Below are 25,366 nucleotides of genomic sequence, written 5' to 3'. Positions count from 1 at the left end.
TCAAGTCTGCAGATGACTGTAAGTTAGGTGCTGTCACTGACTCCCCAAACCAAATTATGTTAACATACTGCAAGAGGGTCTCGGAGCTTCAAATAACTGGTGCCAAAGTCATGGCCTAAAGTTAAACACAAAAAATTGTATTATTGTACCATTCGGCAAAAACACGGCCCCTACTGATTACCACATCAACGGCAACCTGGACACTCAGGTTGACAACACTGTCACATTCGACCATCGTGTGGTGGCAGTGGTCAGAAAAGGCTTTTTACTTGGTTCATCTCATAAGTAAAGGGACTGCATCCAGAAAAACGGAGGTTGTTACCTCTCTGTACCCCTCCCTTATCAGACCTATAATTGAATATAACACCCTTTTGGGTATGTACCTCTCCTAACACCTGCACCAACTGGAAAAGCCATTGAAATACCTCACAAATAGAATCCATGGCCACCAACACCTGTCCTATGTGGACAGGCTCAAATCACTATCACTCTACTCGGTATCATACAGATTGCTCAGAGTTGATCTGTGTCTCGCCTACAAGGCAGTATTGGACCCTGCCCTACTAGAGATGCTCCATATCTGTAAGTCTAACCCCTCGCGCATTACCCACTTAATAGGCCTAAATCTAATATGCAACATCAACAAAACCTGTTAGAGAGACAAGTTTGTCTCCCAGAGGCTGCCCCATCTCTGGAATAGACTTCCCATACATATCAAACAGAGTACCTCTCTGACCCACTTCAAGGGCAACCTTGATGAGTGGATGGGAAACCACAAATTTGTCCCAGGAGTTCCACCTTTGTCCCTCACTGACAGGGGCAACAGGTGCTGACTGAGGTTTCTTTTTTGGGGATAAACTCTTGGCTAGGCTTGTAGTGGCTCCAGGGCCATTAGCCTAGTAACCTCCTATGATCCTATGTGGCCATTTTTCAGCAGTGATTAATTTGAACATGATGTATTGCTCATTTTTGAGTGTTGTGTTGTAGTGATTTTTCACATTTGTAAGGATTGCCCATTCTCTTTTTGCACTGGGCTTTTTGTACTGTTATTGATTGTTTTGTTGTTTGCCCAGTCATCTTTCAGAGTTTACAAAAGTCATTTTTTTTAAATATTTCTCGGCCCTTAAAAAATGAAGTGTACTGAATTTAGAGCTAATTGGATGACAAGGTGCAGGGTTTGTCTCACAAGAGATATAATTGGCTAGGGCTTAAGTGGCCCCACAAGGGCAGTAGTACTAGTACTAATCTATAAATCTATGTTCAGCAGTATGAGTTTATTTGATCTTCCCTTTTCGCATTTTAATATGCTTGCATTCCAGTACTTCCTGTTTGCCATTGGCAGCACTGACTGGCCAGCCAATTTGTTTCTTGTGGAAGTTCAGTTAACAGCCATATTTTTTTGTCTGTTTAAGAATTGTTCAGTTTTTTTGACTGTTAAACTCCTATCACTACAATTTATTTTATTAATGTTATTTTATAACTGGGCAGATGATATGATCTCTATATCCTTTTCAGCCATGATCTAAGCCATAGGCAGAGCATGAAAATATTTAATATTACATATGTTCTAAAGTAAAATAATTGTGTATTAAATGAATGTTGCATAGGCTCATGCATACTGCAGACGAAAAGTTAACTGTTGGTGGCCTAGGATAGTGAACTGTATATATGTTGGTTTGCAGAGTCCATTGAACATGTCAGGCAAACAGACAAATACAGGTTTTGTAAAATAGAATTGGAAACAGTTTCACACCGTATTGTTGGGTGTGATACACTAGTGGCAGAGGGCCTGCTTATGAAATGCATAGTAATGTGTCAAAACTGTTGAAGTGGGGATTATGCAAACTTTACAATGTTGAAGTAGCTGAGAAACATTGGAAGCATGAGCCACAAAGCATTATAGAAAATGATGGAGGTAAAGAAAAGGTACAAAGTTTTGTTCAACGTTTACACAATAATAGATTTAAAGTAGGATGTGAGGGACTGCAAATGGGGAGAAAGGTGAATTATCTGGACATAACATTGGAAGGAATAAAATGTAAAACTATTAAAGCTAGAATTCACAGAAAATTTGATAACTTTGACTATATTCTACATGGTAGTAGCTGTCATCCACCACACACATGCAATGGAGTCAGTCCCATTTAGACAATTTACAAGGTTGGAAAGATTGTGTAGTGAGGAAAATTAATATATAGAGGAATTGGAAATAATGAGTCAAATGTTTATAAATAGAGGTTATGATATAGAATTAGTTAACAAAGCCAGAAGAAAAATGAAAGGAAAGAGTAATGTAAGAGGGGGCAGTAAAGTGCATAATAAATTACAATTGAAGGAGAAATTCAAGAATATATATATATATATATATATATATATATATATATATATATACATATTTATATATATTTATATATTGTGTCAAAGTATACAGTATTTTTGGAACAGTTTATATATTTATTTTATTTTATATTTGTTTACCGGGATAGTCCGACTGGATATATGTCCATTTTCAGTGGAGGCCTGGGGAGAAAATCTCTAAATAGACAAAATTACACAGATAAAATTTGAAAGTATAAAACAAAGTATACAACAAAGTGATTATGTACAATGGTTCGAGGTGTTCCCTAATAGGGACACACAGGATGATGGAAGGACTGTGGCTGACCAAGTTTGCAGATGACTGCAAACTGGGCGCCATAATTGACACTCCAGCCGACACAAGCATCCTAAAAATGGGCCTCATATAAACAGACAACTGGTGCCAGAGCCATGGCCTCAAGCTAAACACCAAAAAGTGTATAGTCATCCCCTTTGGCAAAAACAAAGTGCCCACAAATTACCACATAGGTGGTAATCCATTAAGTACAGAAGAAGTAATTAGGGACCTGGGGACTCAAGTTGATAGCAGTCTCTCATTTGACAACCACGTGGCCAAAGTGGTTAGAAAAACATTTTATATAGCCCACCTAATCATGAAGGGATTCACATCTAGATCAGGGGAGGTCATCGTGCCTCTTTACTCATCCCTCATCAGGCCCATAATTGAGTACAATGCCCCTTTTGGGATGTACCTTACCAGACACCTGCAGCAACTGGAAAGACCCCAAAAGTACCTCACCAAGAGGATCAAAGGGCTCAAACAGATGCCATATGCTGCCGGTTAAAGAAACTCCAGCTCTACTCAGTGGCATACCGCCTGCTCAGAGGCGATCTGTGCCTGACGTATAAAGCCATGTCCAACCCGGAATTAATGGACATGCTGCACCTCAGAAAATCCAAATCCCATTGAGCTACGTGCTCGAGAGACTTGAACCTCAGCACTGAAATAAATAGGACATGCTGGAGGGACAGATTCATAACCCAGAGGCTCCCTTCACTCTGGAATAAAATCCCAGTCCAGGTTAGGCAGAGTCCCTCATTGACTCTCTTCAAGAGGAATCTTGATGAGTGGGTGGGAGATCGTAGGTTTACCCCGGGTATCACTTCTGTGTCACTGTTAGACAGAGGCACAGTATACTAACCTCAAAAAAGGGCATAGCAAAATTATTTTAAAATGGGTGGCGAAAGCCAAACACACTCTGGCTAGGCTTATAAATGCCCTAGGGCAGATAGCCTAGTATGAACCTATGAACCTATAATTCTCATGGCCAGACACAATTAAAGGTAAGAGACATTAGACAGGATACAAAGCTTGGTGAAGTACTGCGGTGGTGGTGCTGCGGTAGCGTTATCACCTCACAGTAAAATGTTGTCCTGTTCGATTCTCAGCTAAAGCATCTTCTGTGTGGAAACATGCATGAATGGGCGTACCTTCGTTGAAGGTTGTACGTCAGGGCTGGCAACTCGGTACGTAAAAATCTACTGCCAATCATTAGCGGACCTGAGTTCCACTGTGGCGACCCCTAACCGGGAAAGATACAACAACAAAGCTTGGTGAAGTAGTTACATGTTGCGATATATAGAGATTAGTCAGCTCGTTAGTAATCAGTAAGCTAAGATGGTAAAATATTATTGGGATATGTTGCAAAAATATGATTAGATTTTTTAAAAAATTAAGTCTCTCTTATATGAGGGGAAGAAACATCAAAGATTTCATAGTGAAAGGGAAGTTTATCTTACCATCAGAAAACAGACAATTCGAATTAGATAATATAGGCACTTTACCTGTGGTAAATGCTCAGTATGTCAGTATATAGTTAACAAATTTCCACAGATTAATAGAAAAAGGTTTGAGACACAAGGTTGTTTTAATTGTAATAATGAGGTAGTAATTTATGCTCTGAAATGCCCCTGTGACAAGTATTAAATAGGAGAAACATAAAAGTTTCTGAAAAAGGTTAAAAGAACATGTAAGAGATGTGAAGAATAAAAGTGAAACAAGTCCTGTAGCTATTCATTTCTTACAGGCACATGATGGTAATGTTGCTGGTTTACAAGCTACAATCTTAGAACAGATATATAAAAGTAATGAGTTGTTAAATGATGTTAAGAAATAATTAAGAAAAAAAGAATCTATTTTTATTTTAAAATTTAATACACTAATTCCAAGTGGAATGAACAAGGAATGCAATTGGAAGTGTTTTTGTAGTCTGTCTTTTTAAGAGAAAAGTTTTAATTGTAGTGTTAACAATGTGTCAGTTGGGCTATGATGTATAAATACAGGAAATGGTTCAATGTTTAAAATACTCTGTTAAAGGCTTTGAGAGCCGAGGCGGTAGAGGAAGAAGTTGGTGTTTTTGATAATAAAAAGTGTTAAGAACGTTGGCTTTAGTCGTGGTGTTTTGTTGGAAGTATTTCTTCTGCAGTGGTTTACAGAAAATACTGAAGTTTATATCACATGGAATCAACCATTACCAACAGTTCAAAAAATAGATGCAAGAAAACCAGATATGGTACTCCATGAATAGAAGACAAAAGTAGCATTGATCATTGAAACTGCTACACCCAGTGATTATGGTGTCTTACATACAGAGACACAAAGTCATAAAATATCATGATTTGCGGGCAGAAATTTGAGAAATGTGGAAGAAAGATACCCAGACAGCTCCAATAGTAGTAGTAGGAGCAATACATGTAACTGTATGAATTGCAGAAGGTGACTGTTCTGGGCACATTATGGGTGCTGAGAGGAGCACATTTGAATAATATCAAAGACTGAAGCAATACTAATTTCATTAACTTTAATCATATTTTGACACGGGGTCCATTCCTGCCATGGTATTAGAAACACAAAATACTTAAAAATTAAACCCATTGAAAGTTGTAATGTAATAAACTATGAATGTTGTCATAATCATGATGAAATACTTTTGCCATATTGTACTGTACTCTAAACTGTAAATTTATTGACTGTGTACTTGCTTGTTATATTTTGCTGTTCTACTGTGATTATACCTATGACATGGTCTCCAGACCAGTCCATCTAGATGTTTTAACAAATGCATAAGTAAGTAAATGTGTTCAGATGAGTGGCCATTAAACATCCTTGATGACAGATTGTGATTAGACAAGGCAGCAGCATTTAGACATCCATGGTAATAGCTGAGATCATTCATATGTAAATGAATGAGTGGCAATAGATTCCATGACTGGAATTCAAAGAACCAAGTTTAGTAGCACAACGTCCACGCTTTTCTAAAATGTGATTCATGGTAGCACATCTGATTAAGTAGTCTTCCACGGTGGTGTAGCGGTAGCGTTGTTGCCTCACAGCAAGAGGTTCTCCCGTTCGATTCTCGGCTGGATTGCGGGGAGTGCCTTCTGTGTGGAATCTGCATGTCCTCCCCGTGATTGGGTGGGCGCTCGAAAGACATGTGTAAAAGGTCGTGCCTTCGTTGAAGGTTGAACGTCGAGCTGGCACCTCGGCATTCGTCAAAATCTACTGCCAATCATTAGCGGACCGGAGTTCCGCTGTGGTGACCCCTAACCAGGAAAAGCCGAAAGACAACAAAAACAGCAGTAGCACATCTGATTAAAACTGAATTAGTATGACTATGACTCACTTAACTGAGCGGTGTAAACAACTGCTCGGCTGAACAGCTTACTATCCTGTGCAGGGAAGCAGCACAGATTCTTAGCAGACCACACACAGGCACCACCAAACAGAGATATGTACACATACACAACCACAAATGCAAGTGCACATAAGAGCATGCATTGTGTGCGGCCACACAAAAGACCTGCAAAATATACCTACCCAGTGTCTCTCTGCAGGAAGCTATGTAGAGTAAAGCATCTACAGTTTTCAGCTTTGTTCTAGTCTGCCTTCCCTGTCAAACATTGGAGGCCAAACATACACTCCGGCTCATAACACACAGATACACAAATCCCTGCACATGCATAGATATGCACATATCCAGTGCCAGCACACCCTGAATCACTGATTGCTCCCATTCACAGCACCATCAGGCAGCAGTCTTTTGACAGTCATGCAAACAGTCACGCAAGGATTCATGCGCTTTCACTCACAGCACCTGCTCAAGTACTGTCCCTATGCCTGCACACATACACATACAAACATAAATTTATATATATAGGTTTATAGGTTGATACTAGGCTGTCGGCCCTCGGGCCTATACAAGCCTAACCATAACAGTTCTCTGGATAGTTCTTCCCACAATATTTACTTTCCTGGACCCCTCTCTAGCAGAGTGACTGACGTGATCCCCGGGGTGAATTTCCTATCTCCCATCCAATCGTCAAGGTTCTTTTTGAAGAGGGCCAAGGAGGCACTCTGCTTGACATGTATGGGCAGTCTATTACAGAGTATGGGGAGTCTCTGGGTCAGGAACCTATCCCTCCAGCATGTTTTTTCATTGTGATGACAAGGTTTAGATCCCTGGAGCGTGTGGCTCTGAGGGATTGGGATTTCTTTAAGTGGAGCATGTCCAACAGCTCAGGGTTTGACATGGCCTTGTATGTTAAGCAGAGATCGCCTCTGAGTAGATGATATGCCACAGAGTATAGCTGGAGTTTTTTTAGATGGTCAGTATAGGGCATCTGCGTTAAGCCTGTGATTCTTTTAGTGAGGTATTTCTGCAGCCTTTCCAGCTGTTGCAGATGTCTTGTGAGGTACATACCAAATGGGGCATTGTACTCTATAATGGGTCTAATGAGGGATGAGTACAATGGGACAATGACCTCCTTTTTTCTGGATGAAAAGCCCTTAGTGATGAGGTGTGCCACATAGAGGGATTTCCTGACTGTTGTGGCGATGTGATTATCGAAGGTGAAACCACTGTCTACCTGTGTTCCTAAGTCTCTCATCACACTTTTGGTGTTTAATGTACTGCCACCTATGTGGTAATTCATGGGTACATGGTTTTTCCCAAAGGGGATAACTATACATTTTTTGGCTTTAAGCTTGAGCCCATGGCTCTAGCACCAAGCATCTGTTTCTCTAAGGCCCTTTTGTAGAATATCCATATAATGTGGGGATTCAGTAATGGCTCCCAGTTTGCAGTCGTCTGCGAACTTTGTTAGCTAGAGTCCCTTATTGTTGGCCTGTGCTTCAGAGAAGTAGATGCTAAACAAGAGTGGTTCCAGGACTGAACCCTGAGGTACTCCACTTGTCACTCGTCTGGAGCTGGATTTGGAGTCGGCTACTTTTACAGTCTGGGTTTTGTCAGTAAGCCAGTTGGCAACCCATCGAGTGACGTAGAGATTTATGCCCAGCTTAGTAAGTTTATTTATGATTCCAGAGTGGGGGATGGTGTCGAAGGCCTTGGCGAGGTCCAGATAGGCTATGTGGACCGCCTTACCCTCGTCCACAGCTCTGGAGACTGATTTGAAGAAGTCAGTCAGGTTCAGGAGACAAGATCGGCCCTTCATGAACTCAAACTGGGTGGGGTCCTGTGATTGAAGGTTGCTAATGTCGTTGTTTATAAGTTCCATGATAATGCGTTCCATGTCCTTGCAGATCAGGCTTGTCAGACTAATGGGACAGTAGTTCCTGGGATCCAAGGTGGATCCCACCTTGTGGAGTGGGATAACTGTAGCTGTACGCCACTCATTGGGCACGAAGCCTGAGGTGAGGCTATGATTAAACATGACACTTAGGTGAGGTGCTAGTTCATTTTGTAGTTTATGTAGTACACAGCCCGGGATGTCATCTGGTCCCATGCATGCTGTATTCTTAGCTTTGGAGAGTGCGGTTTCTACCTGTGTGGCCGTGATTACCAGAATTTGGCAATCTTTTGGTATTAAGTTGGGCCCTTTAGGGGTGAGAGGGGGGTTAAGTTGGCAGTAAACTGATCTGCCAGGATATTGGCAATATCCTTGGGATCAGTATATTTAATGCCATTCTGTTGTAGTTCAGAGCAGATCTGAGCATTGCCATTTAGATTCTTGACATAACTATAGAATGCCTTGTGGTTGTCTTTGGAATCTTTGGCAATTTTATTTTCGTAACTAGCTTTGGAGGATTTTATGAGGGATCTCAGCTTCTTACTGAGGCAGGTAAGGGAGTTTTTTGCATCCTGGGATTTTTCTTTTTTCTGCAACAGTTTCTTCCTTCTGTTGTATAATTTGTTTATGGCAGGGGACCACCAGATTGGCTTCCTTTTTTTTGGAGGAGAGCGTCTTGGTTCTATTTGGGATGTCATGATTCATGCACGAGTGGATGTGTTCATACAGTGCCTTAGTGTAGGATTCAGCAGTCGAACTTTCAGCTCCCGTCTGCATGGGTATCATGAAGTTTGTCACTTCTGACTTGAGTAGCATGAAGTTGGATTTGGAGAAGTTTTTTACGGAGATTTCTTTACTGGGGGTTGGGGGTTGGATGTGGATGTCAAGGGTGATTTGCTTATGGTCAGACCAGACCAATGAGGGGGTGACCACTGGTGTGGATCATCTATCTCCCATGTTGATAATGACCAGGTCTAGGATATTGGAGCTCCTGGTGGGACAATGGATGAGTTGATCCAGGCACTGGAATTTGAATTCCAAGAACCGTTGTGAAAAGGTGTTGGTACCCGAGTAGTTTTCCCAGTTAATGGCAGGGTAGTTGAAATCACCCAGTATTAGGGTGTTTGGTTGTATCTTAATGTACACACACATGCTGACACTCTTTACCTGAATTGGCAGTCTGGCTGGCTGAAGATGTTGTGCAGATTTTGCCATAGAAATGGATACTTGTAACACTGCTATTAACTATGTGTAGTTATGAATTTCATGCAGTGCTCTGCATGGAGTTTGTTTAGTATGGTGGTCTATGAATTGTCATGCCACACAAGTCTTCTGTGCAAGGCAGTTCAGATAAAAGGCCTAATTGAAATAGGCTCTAACCACAAAGACCCACACTTATACGCAACACCTTAAATGTTCACTGATCTGTAGTGCATCTGTATGATACTGGCAGCATACCAGCTATGATTTAAGAAGCCCATTGCGTAGTAGACATAACCACTTACACAACTTTGTCCACTAGGCAACCTGTGTATGAATCCTAGTCTTTCAGTGAAATTAATACTAGACCATAAAACCCCTGACATATCAGCTTAGTTATTTTAATTCAGGTAGTTACGTAGTACAACAATAATTTCAAGATAGATTCCTAGAGGATTTTTTATTCTAAGTATTTACATTCATACAAAATATTTGAATGTTTCTTTATCTTCGACTAAAAAATTGGTAAAAGTTTTGTTGATTATGGATTTCAGGTAAAATTTGATTCCAGGTTCTCTCCTGATTTGAGACTAGGCCTTGTTAGCATTAGAGCCTTGTGATCGTGAGATCTGAGTGAGTGCATGGTGTCTTCAGTGTTTACTTCCACATATATATAAGTTTGGCAAGCAGGGAGCAGTAATCCAATTTTATTAATTTGCAAGTTAGGGAGTCTTAAGTGGAGAGCAGCTGTTGCGCTGACTAGAAACCAGTTTTATTTCTGTACAGTGTGTCCATTTTGTCTGACAGAGGGATGACATAGCAAATCTGGTTTAAAGTTGTTTTCATCAAATCGATGATCTGATATTTGTGAAGATGCACCGCAGGTTACTGAAGCTTGTGGGTGAGCAGGTTAATCCCGTGACTTTTCTGTGAGCAGATTGAACATCTTATGACACAGCTGAAGTTAAGCACCCATGTTGTAGTTGTCTCTTCATACTACTGAAAGGCATAGATTGGTCTAGCAAGACTGTTGAGTGTCTGTGTAGTATTACTTGCTAGATAGGACTATTAAGCAGGTCATGTGTACAGAGCAGACGGGCATCTGTAAGTCACTGTTTGGTGGCTAAGATCAGTGTAGCAGATGATCTGAGAGCTTTCCTTCTAGCTTTCCTTCTTTCACTGCTTCTTCAAAATACACACAAAAAAACAGCTTCAGGTAGATAGGTTGTCACTGGAATTAGCAGCCCTTTAAAAAGAGTTAGGATTTTATATGACAATTTTCTGCAACCTAAGATGAAAACATTACCCCCCCCCCCCTTAATTGAATGAGACAGATCACCTCTTCCAACAACTAAGACTTTGAATGGAAGGCAGACTCTTCTTTTTTGCATTTGGTGTTGTATGCCTGTATACCACTATAGAACACAATTTGGAGCTAGAAGCAATTGAATTTTTCTTTGGCACATGTGTCCTGGGACCCAGAATCATCTGTCTGTCAGAAAAAGTGTCTGACAAGTGGGTAATGCAGCCTAAGTTTTCTGATTTTCCTCCCTGACAAGACAATCTTTAAAAACACTAGTGCTCACCTCAGCAACAAATTTAGACAAAAAAGTCAAAGATTTCCACATAAAATTGATAAAAAGGAAGGTAGTTTCCAATGGGGTACTTTCCTCTCCAGATTTGAAGAAGCACTAACTGATCGTTGATCACTCAAAGCCTGCAGGAGAGAGCACTTTTCAACAGCAAAAAAGTTCTGAGAGCTTGTTGCCCTAAACACTGACTTTATACTGCTGACCTTGAGCTATACAGCAGTTAGTGTGCATGTAAGGCACCCTAAAGCTTTGGAAGCTGGTTGGTCATTTAATCTTTGGTAGGATATGTCCCATATAGCTTAGGCTACTGCAGCCGTTATCTATTCGAATGTCTACCATTATGGTAAGTGTACTTACTTTACTGTGTACTTTCGGTCTTCCTGGTCATTAATGACCAACCATACATAGCAGTCCATAACGTGCCTGAACTGAGAAGGAAATAGAACAGCTCCTGCTTGTGCTCCATTTATGGCATTGTTGGCTTGATATTTAGTAGTCATTAAGATTTTATAGTACAGTTGCTGATGCCTTAGATTAGATTTTTGTAAAGACTTAATGTATTTTACTCCCCCTTACAATAGATCTGTTCTGTAAATACAGAAAACTTATTTCTGCCTAAATCCTGTTTGTGGCTGTTCAGAGTGATTTACACTTCCTTGAGAATACCTGTGGTTCTCTTCATACTGAGGCAAGCATTGCCCACTTTTGGATAAACCATTGTGTGCCCCCCTTCTTATCTCCCCCAAGCCATGGAAAACATTGCTTTACTGACCATGGTGGTTTGGCACCAACGTGACGAGACAGCCCTGAGAGTAACACCACAGGAATGTTAACATTTGGGGTAGACAGGCAGGAGTATGCCACTTTCCTGTTCCATTTAATCTCATCAGAAACAGTGCATGATTCAAGGCACCCCTACTCTGTCACTACACCTTAACTGTAGGGTCACACTGCAACATGTTTCCAACCACTGTTAAAAAAGCTACATGTTCAAATGTAACCACTAGCCTTGAACCCTCAGCTCCACCCTGTTTTGTAAAAAGATATGGCAAACATATTCAATCTTTTCCATAGGATCCTACCTTCCAACATCTGAGGCTGTTTTCAGAAACTCAGTCAGTGGCATTGCAGTTGGGGGGGGGGGGTCTGTGCCAGAGGGCTGGCTTACTGATGGAAGCTTTTTTTGCCTATATGACCAGATGACAAAATATCTCCTCAAAGCTTTCCTTTACACTGAAATTTTGTACATTGTTCATTCTTTAATATATATATATATATATATATATATATATATATATATATGTATATATATAAATATACTGTGAATAGTAACTATGAATCTTGTATGCATTCTAAGACTGCTTCTAAGTTAAACTTTGCATATTATGTGCAACTTACATTGCTCTGTATTGTAAGATTTTCCTTTGGCTTGGTTAGTGGTTGTAACGGGTTACCAAGGACCAGCCCACTTACTTTTTAAGAAACAAAACTTGGATTAAGTTTCAGATGCCTGCTTGTCTGGCATTGTCATACTTAAACTGTAATTTTGAGTTGCTGCTCAGCTCTGTGGTATAAATGGATAAAATCCTGACTACATCCAAGATAACTTTAGCTCATATAAAGATTTGGCTATGAGAAGAGTTGGGCAGGAGTAATAGGAATGAGCAGTCAACACTGGTTCTTCCATATCTCATCCATGGTGTGTTTCTGGGTGGGGGGGGGCAGTGGTTGTTCTCAGCTGATCATCACTGTGTGAGTGGAAGCTTACACAGTTCCAAAACGGTCAGGACCTGTGATATGGGGGCTTGTTACTGCCATGGCAGTGACTGGAAGGTGCAGCATATCCCTGCTGTGGTTGCTCACATCAGCCAGCTGGGGGAGGTAGATGGGACATGAATCAGGAACACTTTGTTCTGTTTAAACGTGAGGGCTCCTTTGAGAGGCCATGATCAGGTCTGGGTATTAGAAGTGTGGGAAGTTGTGAGTCATTTGGTGGGCCTTGAAGCTGAAAGAAGGGTTCAGTGATGATTTCTTATTCCTTCTGTGGGCTTCAGCCTGTGGCATATAACTGGTAAGCAACTAGTCACATGGAATGGAGGCTGATGGTTGATGAACAGCTGAGATAATCTAACCTTCATGTTTGTATGGATGATTGCTGTTTAACAAGTTTGTGGCTATGTTGCTGTTGACAGAGAATGAATGGGTACAGCTCATAGGAGCAGGACTGATTTTTGACAGGTTGGGAGGCACAACGCATACAGAAAAAAATTATTTTGAAGTTCTGATCTGTTTGCATACTGAATCTGAGCAAATCATATAACCTAAGGTAGAGTAATGACCTTGGGTTGCCTCTGACAAGAGGTAGTTGAGCCGTGTGGATTTTTATTTGGGTAACCAAAAAAGGTTGCCTTCAAAAAACATGCAGATTGTCCAAGTTTATTTTTTTTCAGTCTAATGTCAGATAGTAAAACTGAAAAAAATCTTGCTCTAGAGATTTTTTGGATAGTTGATTAGGATGAAAATTTCAAAAACAATTCAAGGTTCATAGCACCAGAAAGTTTGTCTGATTGTAGCACATAGATCTGATTCATTAAATTAGCGGATAGTAGGGACAGTCTTTACAGTGTGTGGCGGTCAGTCATAGGAGAGCTCACTGCTACTGTGAGATACTGCTCAAAAGCATAGCTTTGATGTCGAGTCTTTTCAGGACGCAAAATTAATGAAAATAAAACAAAGGCAATAGCTGCAAACTTTGCACATACAAATTGGTTCAGCAATACCCATATGTATAGGAACATTATAAAATGAGGTACTTATGAGTATGGGATTAAAAAGGATACTGTTATGGCAGCTAAGGATATGTGGGAAGAGACTAAACAAAAGATAATACAAAAACTGAGAAATTGGAAGCGGAAGCTCTGTTTTATGGATCTGGATAGCATGATACAAGCAATAAAAATATTTTTAGTGTCTCTTGTTTTATGCATTGACTTTTATCAACCAAAGGAGAAGTTGTAGATAGTAATAGAGTTGAAGGATTTTGTCTGAGAGGGGCTGAGGGCAAGAGTCAATTGGAATAAGTTGATCCTTCCAGTAGCACAAGATGGTTTGGGATTATCTGATTTGAAGGGGTATTTCAGAGCTTCACAGTTAAGGCTCCTATACATAGCTCAAACAGAAACCTATAATTCAAAGTGGAAAGAGGTGATGATGAAACGGGAAGAAGCTCAAGAAATAGAGACACCAGGATTTTGGATACAGATTCTTAAGGAGAATAACAATAACCATACAGAATGTTATATTCATAAAGTAGCAGAAAGTATTTTAAGAACTAAGCCAACATGGGAATGGAGAAAGGAGATTCTGGCAATAGGGATGATTGCAATTAGTTGTACAGAGAGCATAGACAAGAGTGGGTTGGAATTTTCTGGAGAAAACTGGCAAATGAACCAAGGTATTGGGAGCAAATAATTTGAGAGGAAAATGTAATAGAATGGGAAGAAGGCCAATAATTCATTTGGACTGCAGACTAGAGATTGCCTTCCCTGTCAGGTATTGATATCAGAGTATGGGCAAATAGAAAGACATAGGGGGGTCCTAAAAGAAAGACCAGCACTGGTAGCATTTTTAGTAGAATCTAGAACAGATAAAAACATGGATAATTAGTAGTGTATAGAAAATATTACATAATTATAGGAACCAATCAGAGGATTTTAGAAATGATTGGGAAGAGAGCTTGGGCAATAAATTTAAAAAGAGACAATGGGAGGATAGATGTATATGAATCCCAAATATGCAGTAAACTCTAGAAGATTTAGGATCTTTGCTTGGAATTGTTTGCATAGATATTTCTGTACCCTAAGCAGACTCCAAAGAATTTTTCCACAGGTTGATTTCAAATGTTGGAGATGTGATGGGGAGAAGAAGTAATTGGAACATATTTTTTGTGAGTTTAATGAGTTGGCAGACTTTAAAAATTCCTTGCAGACTACTCTGTCATAAATACTGGATGAGCAAATTGGTGCAACTAGGGAAATTATTTTTTGATCTGTGTTAAAGAATCAAATTGCTTAGAACACAGTAAGGCCTTGCTGAGTTTAATTATGGTGGCTGCCAAAAAAGCAGTTTACTAGAGAATGGAAATCTAAGTCTAAACCATCCTTACTAGAAGTAATGAATATAGTAACAGATAAAAAAAGAACTGAAAAGCAGTATCTATAGAAAAGAGCAGGCTCATATTATATATGTAAAGCGGGAATTGTGAGATCAGTGCATGCAGAATAATGTTTTGGAGGAGGAATGAGGTTTAAGGGAAGGCAGGAACTGAATGAGCTATGTAGTAATTGACTGACGAAGACTGTGTAGAAGATTGTATGTGCTGTGTAATGTTTGCAGATAAAAATACGTCAGTCTAGTTTGTTTTCATTTATATAAGTATAGGATTGCGTGTGTCATAGCGATTATTCAGTAAAGATATTTCTTGTTTAAAAAAAGTCATGTGATTTACTGATAGTTGTTTCGCAAAATATTAATCTCTTGTTTAGTATTTCATCATTGTTTACTTTTGCCTTCAGACATTCAAACATGTTCTCATTAGAGATGGAAAGTATGACTCCATCATTGTCTTCTATAATCAAGTGTTCATGCAGAAGTTGAAAACTAACATTCTTCAGTACGCCTCTCCTAGGGTAAGTAATAATTATGAATGAAGTAAAATAAAAATACTATTTCTAGTAGTTACATAACACTAAGTATAGAACTGATTGTATTAAATGGTTGTAACAAACAGATTAAGTAATACCAAAGGTTTTAAATCTTTAACTATTGCACTTTACTGAGCTGATGGTCAACTTTTTGTGTTTGTAAGATGAGGTAACATGAAGTGCTTAATCCAGTGCTGTGTGTAAAATCAGTAGAGTCTAATGTTTATGAAAAACATAGTAGTCCTGTTTTATGACTTGTGTGTGCAGCAGAAAATACTACTTAAACATATACTATGGGGGGATAAGGATTCCTTCCAAATAAGTGTACTTCTCCATGAAGTACATTAAATCTCAGTTGCTACTTATGTGATAATCTGTGCAAGGTAAATACTCCTGTAGTATTTCTTTCAGATGATGGTGATAAGCAATGGCATGTATTTATTTATTTCTGTTTGTTATCTGGGATAAGACTGACTGGTCAAGAGCTCCTTTTTAGCAGAGTTCCAAAGAGAAGAGCTCCCCAGTGCATACAGGTGATTGACAAAACAGATCTAGGTAAAAGGCAAGTTCATGTTATTTAAGGAGTGGGGCATCTAGGGACTTAGGGACTGAGACTGGGCATGCATATACAGCTGGTGCTGTCCCTAAAAGAAATTCCATCTCTGCTTTACTTAATACTCTGTAAAGATACCATGCACATTTAGGGAAAACTCAACTTCACTTTTAACCAGCCCTGTTTCTACATCTGCAAATATCAGAAAAAACTCAAGTCATGGCTTTCAGACTGTTTTTCTCTAAAAGCAGGAACAAAGTCCCAAAACCAAAAACGCTTTTAAACGTTTGCAGCATGCATTTACAAAGTTAACATATAAAGTGGATTTGTGTCATCATGCATTTTTGATTAACAAGAAGTCTGTAAATGTAGTCTTGAGATTTAATGATGTAACTCTTACTGCTTTGTCACTAAATCACAAGTTTTACAAGGACAGAACAAAATTTTGAGGTAAAATTACAGACTCAGCGAATCATGCTATTTTTAATTTCTGTGCAGGGTATGACTTGTTTCCGGAGACAGATCATGGTCAAATGGGTCCTAGGCAGGGTAATGAACCAGGAGCCCCCCTGCAGCTTTTCCAGTGACCCAATGCTTTGGTCTCTGTGCCCATTTACCATAGACATTGTTCAAAACTGCACACTGTTTTCTTCTTTACTTTTAAAATGGTTACGGAGATGTGGATTTAATTTGAAACTTAGAATTTTTTTTATCATTTGTTGACCAAGTTAGTCATACTAGGCTAGTAGCTTCTTTTCAAGGAATACTCAAAATGATATTTATTCTACTAGGAGGAATTTGGCCAAGACATTTGGGGAAATACCTCTACATTTTTCAGTAGGTGTCATGAGATCTTTTACAACCACTTGAGCTACCACCACCACTTCACGCAAATGGAGCCTCTGTTTACCATCTCACCTGAAGGATAACTTACACAAAAGTACAGCACCCCTCTTATGCTGCACTGTACTGTCAGCAATCTATTTACCTTGTGCGGGAATAGAACCCACATCATTCTGCACCAAAGCCAAGTGTGCTAACTGTTGCTAATACTGCTTTCAAATTTTATAGCACAGTCAGTGATGGCCATTTGTTTAACAAAAGCTGGGATCCCTGATAAAATCCTCCAAAGCTAGTTAGAAAAACAAAATCACCACTGATTCTAAAGACAACCACAAAGCATTATATATAGCTATGTCAAGAATCTCAATGGCAACACTCAGATCTGCTCTGAGTTACAGCATAATGGCACTAAATATACAGACCTAACTGATATTGCCAACATCCTGGCAGATAGGTTCAGTGGTAACTTTACCCCCCTCTCACCCCCTAAAGAGCCCAGCCCATCTCTGTACCAGAAGAATGCAAAGTTCCTGTAATCACGGCTGCACAGGTAAAAACCACACTCTCCAAAGCCAAGAACACAGCATCCATGGGACCAAACAACATCCCAGTCTGCATTCTACATGAACTACAGAACGAACTGGCACCCCACCTAAGTACCATGTTCAGTCATACCCTCACCTCAGGCTTTGTGCCTGCTGAATGGCACACAGTGACAGTTATCCCACTCCACAAGGGGGGAGCCACCACGGACCCTAGGAACTACCGCCCCATTAGCCTGACAAGCCTCGTCTGCAAGGCCATGGAACATATTATCATGGAACTTATAAACAAAGACATTGGTAATCTCCAAACTTTGGACCCCACCCAGTTCGGGTTTGTAAAAGGCAGATCATGTCTCCTAAACCTGATAGACTTCTTTGAAGCAGTCACCAAAGCCGTTGACAAGGGTAAGGTGGTTCACACAGCCTATCTAGATCTTGCCAAGGCTTTCAACACCATCCCCCACTCTGGAATTATAGATAAACTCACTAAACTAGGTATAAATCCCTATGTCACAAGATGGGTTGCCAACTGGCTCACTGACAGAACCCACACTGTGAAAGTAGCAGACTCCAAATCCAACTTCAGACCAGTGACAAGTGGAGTACCACAGGGTTCAGTCCTGGGTCCTCTCCTGTTTGGTATCTACTTCTCTGAAGTACAGGCTAACACAGAAGGTCTTTGGCTAATGAAGTTCGCAGATGACTGCAAACTAGGAGCCATAATCTAAACTCCTAACGATGTGGACATCCTACAAAAGGGCCTCACTGAGACAGATGGCTGGTGTCAAAGCCATGGCCTCAAACTCAGTGCCAAAAAGTGCATTGTCATCCCCTTTGGTAAAAACTCTGTACCCATGAACTACAACTTGGGCGGTAGTATACTTAATACCGAAAGTGTGATAAGAGACCTTGGGACACAGGTGGACAGTAGTCTCTCCTTTGATAATCACATTACCACAGTAGTCAAGAAATCCTTCTACGTGGCACACCTCATCACAAAAGGTTTCTCATCCAGAAAAAAAAAAGGTCATTCTCATCCAGAAAAAAAGAGGCCATTGTTCCCCTCTACTCATCACTCATTAGACCCATTATAGAGTACAACGCCCCTTTTGGTATGTACCTCACAAGACATCTAGAACAACTGGAAAGGATGCAGAAATACCTCACAGAGGATTACTGGCCTCAAACAGATGCCCTACGCAGACCGTCTCAAAAAACTCCAGCTTTACTCCGTCGCATATCGCCTACTCAGAGGTGATCTCTGCCTAACATACAAAGCTATGTTAAACCCAGAGCTGTTGGACATGCTCCACTTAAAGAAATCCCAATCCCTCTGAGCTACACGCTCTAGGGACCTAAACCTTGTCACCACAATAAACAGAACATGCCGGAGGGATAGATTCCTGTCCCAGAGACCTCCCATACTCTGGAATAAACTACCTATCTATATCAAACAAAGCTCCTCATTAGCAGTCTTCAAGAAAAATCTTGATGATTGGATGGGAAATAGGAAATTCACCCCGGGGATCACCTCTGTGGCTCTGCTCGACAGTGGCACAGGAAAATAATTTTCTTGGGTGGCAAAAGCCAGGGTACCTTTTTGGCTGGGCTTGTATAGACCCCAGGGCCGATAGCCTAGTACCTACCTATGAACCTAAAACAAAACAGTTGCACATTGAAAACAGACTTAGCATGAGCAACAGTAACCTTCTCTTCCCTTGAAGCTAGCATTTATTGAAAATACAGTGAAATTCGCATTCATTAAAAATGCATCTGGCCAGTGGCTGATTGTGTACCTTAGTCTCCAGACTATTTTCGGACCATTCATAAATGATTGTGTTCTTTGATTCACCTTCTTGATAATTTTAAACATGTTGTTTAATGCAGTACTTTTTACTGTGCTTTTTATTGAGGAAAGTTAATTTATATTACTATTAAAATTTTACCGGCTTCTGCTGCTTAATATCCCTGGGAAAGAAACACCATTTTCAGCATTATCATTGAAGAAACTACCAATCCCACTGTCAGCCTTTCTTCTACTCACAAAAAGAAAAAGTTAACTAAACAGCCTTTGTCACCACAGCAGGCCAGCAATTTGCCGTAGCTTTAGGTGGGTGACTGCTGAGGCCAGATTTGTTTCCTCAGACCACTCATCTTTTTCCCTAGATCCCTTTGGTGTTGTTTATACAGCCACTGTGAACCAGGTGTTAGCCACATCCCTGCAGCTGTTGAGGTCCCCTCAGTGGGCAAGGGAGAGCCACTTTTGTCAGTGTTGGGCGAAGGGGGGCAGGAAAGGTGCCTCTGCTTAGCCAGAATGTTATGCTCATTCTTGGGGAAGTTGTTGCTGCCATTAATAACCCTGTTTGTCCTGAAGTTCCTGTAAAAAAAAAAAAACAGAAAACTAAATGTGTATACTCCTGCTCCTGTTTCACTGGACAGGAGAAGTTTATTAATTTTGTAAAGGCTTTTCTGACTTTGTCTGATTGATTTATGTTGAGAAAAAGGGATTCCTCTTTTTCTGATGAGACTCACAACATTGAACCTTCGAGAGGAATGTAATTGGACAGATGCATGTCTTTCTTTTCAGAATTCTGATTCAGACTCAGAGGAAAGTATCTTATCTCAGTCTCCCTGTCAAGGCTTCTCATTTTCTGAGATGGTTTCCAGAATGTGCCAGTGTTTACAGAGTGAGAACACCGAGGTTTCTCAGTCCTTCAAAAAATACTATGAATCATTACAACTGGAATTCCCTGAGCCTCCTCTTTTCTCCCAAGTGTTGACAACATTGGAGGGCATGCTTGGCACAGCCTGTGGTTCCACTAATAGTGAGTCAGCTGCACCTAAAATAGCAGATAGAATGTAATAAGTTCCTCAGTATTTCAAATTTCTGTACTCCCATCCCATACCTGACCTAGTAGCTGTAGTTAATCCAGCTGCTGTGAAAACATTGTTAATTCTAATCCTTCTCTTTCAGCAAGGACGGTAAAATAATGAATGAGTTTGGAAAAAAGTATATGCTTCTTCAACTTTAATTTTTAGACTTTTGAATTGCCAGGCTCATATGTTAATTTTTTTTTCTGACTACTTGTGAACATATGAGGAATGTTTTATTTGTAGTTCCTTCCTGTAGAGAAGAATAATTTTTTGTGTGCGGTTTTGTTTGTTCTATTTCTGAGGTCACTACTTAGTGTTTAAAGTGTATTTATGATTCTGTAGATACTACAATAAGGGCTGTTCCCACTGGTACTGTGTTGAAGAGGTTTATCTGGCTGCATTCACATAACCTCCTACAGGATGTTAAAATGAGATTTTAAATTCACCTTTGGAGAGAGATTTAGTTTTCTGACCCTCTGCTGCAGAAGTTATCAAAAATGTGATGAGAGGGGTAAACTGATACAGGGAATCTCTCAGATATTTTAGCCTTCCTCCTCTAAATTTTCCATGGGATGTTCTGCTCTCTCTTCTACATTTGGCAATAAATAAAATAAATGCTGGTAAGCAGACATCTTCAAATTAAGGGCAGGGAGGTTCCAAAAAAGAAAGCAAGAACCCCAGAGCAAAGGACAGTCAAGTCAGAATGATTATGTAAGGGACCTTGTCCACCCCTCCTACCCTGCAGTCCCTCATCCAGAAAATGTAAATTTCCATTAATCTCTTTGACAACAGATTATTTCAGACAAATGGGTTCCACATTCCAAGTCGGGAAGAGGTTTTATTCAGGAATGTTTCTGTTGCTAAGCAAAGAAAATGCCTGGAAAACAGTTCTGGACCTTTCTTTCCTAAACTAGTTTGTGATGGTGCACAAGTTCAAAATGTTTTTACTTTACAGCCTGTTACCCCTTCTTCCCAGTTTCTGTTTTTTTTTTATAACTTTAGATTTAAAATGTACTTATCACATTCCTGTCCATTCAGACTTCTGCATCAAATTATCAGTTATCTGCTTATCCTTTGGGTGATATGCACTGCTCCAAAAGTGTTCACAAAATGCTAGCTCTAGTTACAGCCCATTGCAAGCTATAGAATATCCACATTTTTCCATATGTTACAACTTGCTTATCTTTGCAAAGTCTTTTTCAAAGTGTCAGGAATCTCTCACTTGGATGAGAGATGATCTATGCAGGCAATTCCAGTAGAACATTCAAAAGTCTTTTTTGACTCCATCACTCAGGATTGTATTCCTGAGGTGTGTGTTAGACACCTCAGTGCAAAGAGCCTATCTTCTACAGGAAAATATAAATCTATATTTAAATCTATTCCAGGGGGTTTCCACTCAGACTTCAGTCATTGTCTGGAAATACCTTAGGATTCTATGTCTCATGGCATCTGTGATTTTCATGATATCTCTGGCAAGAATATGCATGCAAAAGACACAATATCATCTGAAATTTGTCTGGTCCCAGTACCAGCTACCAACAACCATTATCTTTTCAGATTCAGATTCTGGGATTTGTGAGAAGAGGAATCATTTGGTATAGACATGAAATATCCCTGAATCCAGGGTCTTACCTTCTGTTTCAAAACAGTCCGTCACTACAGATGCCGTAGACTTTGCTTGAGTAGTAGTGCCAAGTGAAGTAAAAGTGGTGTGTATGGGACAGCAAAGACAGAACCCAAGCACATAAGTATAAAAGAGATGCTTGCCCTTATCAAGGTACTGAACTGTCTGAATTACCTGTGGTCTCCAGGACCATGCCAAGTTGTTATGGACAATATCACAGTAATGTGGTACTTAAACAAGGGGGAACCAAGTCTGAACCCCCCACCCCCACCCCATGCAGACTAGCCATGTTAGCTTGAAATACAGCTTTACAGCACAATCTCACTCTACAGGCTTCCTGCAAAACTATGTGGCAGGCAAACTAAGCAAGACAAAGGCAGATGATATTCATGAATGGAATCTACATAAGAGGTCTTCCAAATTTTGATGCATTTTTGGGGAGTTCCCCAAATAGACCTTTTTTGCCTCTTCTCTAAACAAATAGCTGGCAATATTCTGCTCCAGGACTCTATGCAAGTGGGCCTGGAAAAGAAATGCCTTTTCTTTGGACAAGAATGCATTTTTGTGCTTTTCTACCTTTTCCACTGATGTCCAGGATACTTCTGAAGGTTCAGAAGTAATCCCCCAAGATCACTGTGGTGACTACCTTCTGGCAACAGTGGTTCTTCCCTTCTTTTGGAATTGGCCTGGGGCAGTTACAACAATCTTCATCAAAGACTGGCTATACTCGCACAAAACCAGGGTTGTTTGATACATCCCAGCCCCAAACAACTACATGAGGAAATGTCCTCTAAAATGTGCTTTGGGTCTAAGAATATCTATGCAAACACTTCCATGCAGTATTCTTAAACATTCTGTTCTTTGTTGCATACTTTGGGAGATTTACACATTTCTTTTCTTTGCTCCTTTGTAAGTAACCTTTCCACTCTGTTTTCCCAGTCTTTTCTAACTTCCTCTGATTGATCCTAATAATTATCATGCAGTATTTTATGTGTACTACTAATTATCCCTTTTTTAAGAATAATTTCTGTTCTAAGCCCGACTAAAAACTCTACCAGAGCTGGTCTTTCACTTAGTACGCCATTACCCCTTTCTTCTTGCCTATATTGTATCAATCCTTGATAGTGAACACAGTCTCTAACCTGCAGTCCAAACTTCTGCTTATTTATCCTCATCCCACTATATTATCTTTCTCTCCTGAGTTATTTGCTCCCAATACGTTTATTCCTTTGCTAATTTCCTCCATTAAATTCCAACCTCCTCTTGCCTGTTTTCCATACCATTACTAGCAGTTATCCCTGCTGGTAAAATCTCCTTTCTTCATTCCTGCATTGGCTTAGTTCTTGGAATATGTTCTGCTACTTTATGAATATAATTTTGTGTATTATTATTGTTCTCCTACAGGACTTCCATACAAAATTTGCCCTCCCCCTATTTCATCATGTCCTTCCACTTTGATTTATAATCTTCTGCTTGGATTATGTATATGAGCCATACATGCATAGCTTTAAATTACCCCTTCAAACCAGGTAACCCAAAAATACATTGTTCTATGAGGAGAATCATCTTATTGCATTTAACTGTTGCCCTCTTTCCCTCCCAAATAAATTTCTTCAACTCTTTATCATCACCTACAGCCACTTCTCTAGTTGCTAAAAATACACTTGACCTGTATATAACACTTGTTCTTCTTTCGGCTTTTCCCTGTTAGGGGTTGTCACAGCGGAACTCCGGTCCACTAATGATTGGCAGTAGATTTTTTATGGTGCCAGCTCGACGCCCACCCTTCAATGAAGGCACGCCCATTCTACGCATGTCTTTCGAACGCCACTCGACCATGGGGAGGACATGCAGACTCCACACAGAAGGCGCTCCAGCCGAGAATCGAACAGGAGAACCTCTTGCTGTGAGGCGACAACGCTACCGCTGCACCACCACGGCTTTAAATGGACTAAAATAATTTTCACTGCTTATAATATTTTACCATTGAGATCCATTATCAAGAGCTTACATCTTCTCAGTTTTTATATTTTTAGTCTTTTTACACATACAGTATCATTAGCTGTCATAATAAAATTATTTTTAATCCCATATATCTGAATACTTCATCTCATCTATTCATTCATCCACAACCCCTTTTTCACTAGTCCTGCTGTCCCCATAAATAATGGGTATTGCTGAACCAGTTCATGTGTGGGTACATGGCTTACCACTGTAGCATTTTTTAGCTTTATATATTTTATATCCTGAAAAGACTTGAAATTATCTCAAAATGTTCCATAACACCAAATGTCATTTTCTCAGTTTTTCCAGTTCAAAGTAATATCGTCTGCAGATAAAGTTGACTTTTATTTACCATCATACCAGTTATAACCTTGAATTTATGAACCCCTTATTTTCTTTGCAAACAGCAGTAAATATAACAGAGGAGAAAGAGAAATATCCCTGCCTGATTCCACTGTTCAGACAAACCTTGGCAGTGAGGAACTCTTCCCCCTTAATTATTGCATCCAGCTATTTGTGAATCTTCGTTATATCGTATCAGGAAATGCAAATGTTACTATTGCCCTACTCACAAAAATCCCAGTGGACTGTTGTGACTGCTTTCTCTGCATCAGTTCGCGCCAACAGAACATTGATGTTCATCGAGTTTCACTGTTGCAGTCCTAACTAATGGGTTATCCAGCTCCTGGTAGCACTCGATCGGCCAGAATACCAAAGGTAAATAAAAAATGACGGCTGCCGTCGGTTGTAAAGGACATCAGGGCGTCCGATACAAAAGGAGGCAGCCGATGTCACTTCCTCAGCCTTCCTTGCCGTGGAGCCCGAAGCAGAAGCTTTTCATGCACAAGTGCCGGTCAACAGATTACCTTGGTTGGTTTTCGACTACAAGAGTTAAAGTCTACTACAGCTAAGTACCCCATTGGGGATCCTCTTTTCTTGCCTTAACGAATGTCAGAAAAAGTTAATAATTGCCTTACCTGTGGAAAGCAGATTTCCCATAGAGATTTTCATTCCCATTGCATTAAATGTTTAGGCCTTGATCACGACGTTCCCAATTGTAATCTTTGTGCCTCCTTTAATCCGCGTACTATCTGTCATCGGGCTAAGATTTTGGCTAAGCATTTCGGAGTTTGGTCTAAGTTTGTTGGTATGGCATCCACCGGTCTTCAGGCTTCGGATATTCTGAAAAAACGTAAGGACAAGGACCGTGACAGGCCTCAGAAAACTAAGTCGTCAGATGAGGTTAAGTTGGTCATCAGTCAGGCGGGAGCCAGTGAGATGCTTTCGCAGTCCCTGCAGTCTGCAGATGTACAACCACAGGCATTGACTGAGTCTGAGTCCCTTAGGCCTTTGACCTCCTTTTTATCTTCCGACCTGTCGCCGGTTGCCTCTTCTGCTGGAGCCGGCACCGCTAAGCTGACTCCGGGGTCCAAGGCCTCTATTTTGTGATCTGACAGCAAACTCCTTCCTCCCACTCCTGCTGTTCCTTTCAGTGGTTGCTAGGCCTCCTGAGTCCTTCAGGC

General features: G+C 40.2%; 1 protein-coding gene across 2 annotated transcripts in view; it reads left to right on the top strand.

The window, feature by feature from the left end:
- The window catches only part of RB1 (RB transcriptional corepressor 1), a 3,440,561-nt gene that overhangs the window by 3,247,787 nt on the left and 167,408 nt on the right, over nt 1–25,366 (top strand). For both annotated transcript variants that reach the window (XM_044073175.1, XM_044073174.1), the window contains exon 22: nt 15,272–15,385. In XM_044073175.1, coding sequence (XP_043929110.1) covers nt 15,272–15,385 — 114 coding nt within the window. The remainder of the gene's footprint in view (nt 1–15,271; nt 15,386–25,366) is intronic.

Source organism: Protopterus annectens, chromosome 5.part1 (genome assembly GCF_019279795.1).
Source record: "Protopterus annectens isolate FY-2018-M chromosome 5.part1, PAN1.0, whole genome shotgun sequence".
Classification (NCBI taxonomy): domain Eukaryota; kingdom Metazoa; phylum Chordata; order Ceratodontiformes; family Protopteridae; genus Protopterus; species Protopterus annectens.
This window is presented reverse-complemented; position numbering and strand designations above follow the sequence as displayed.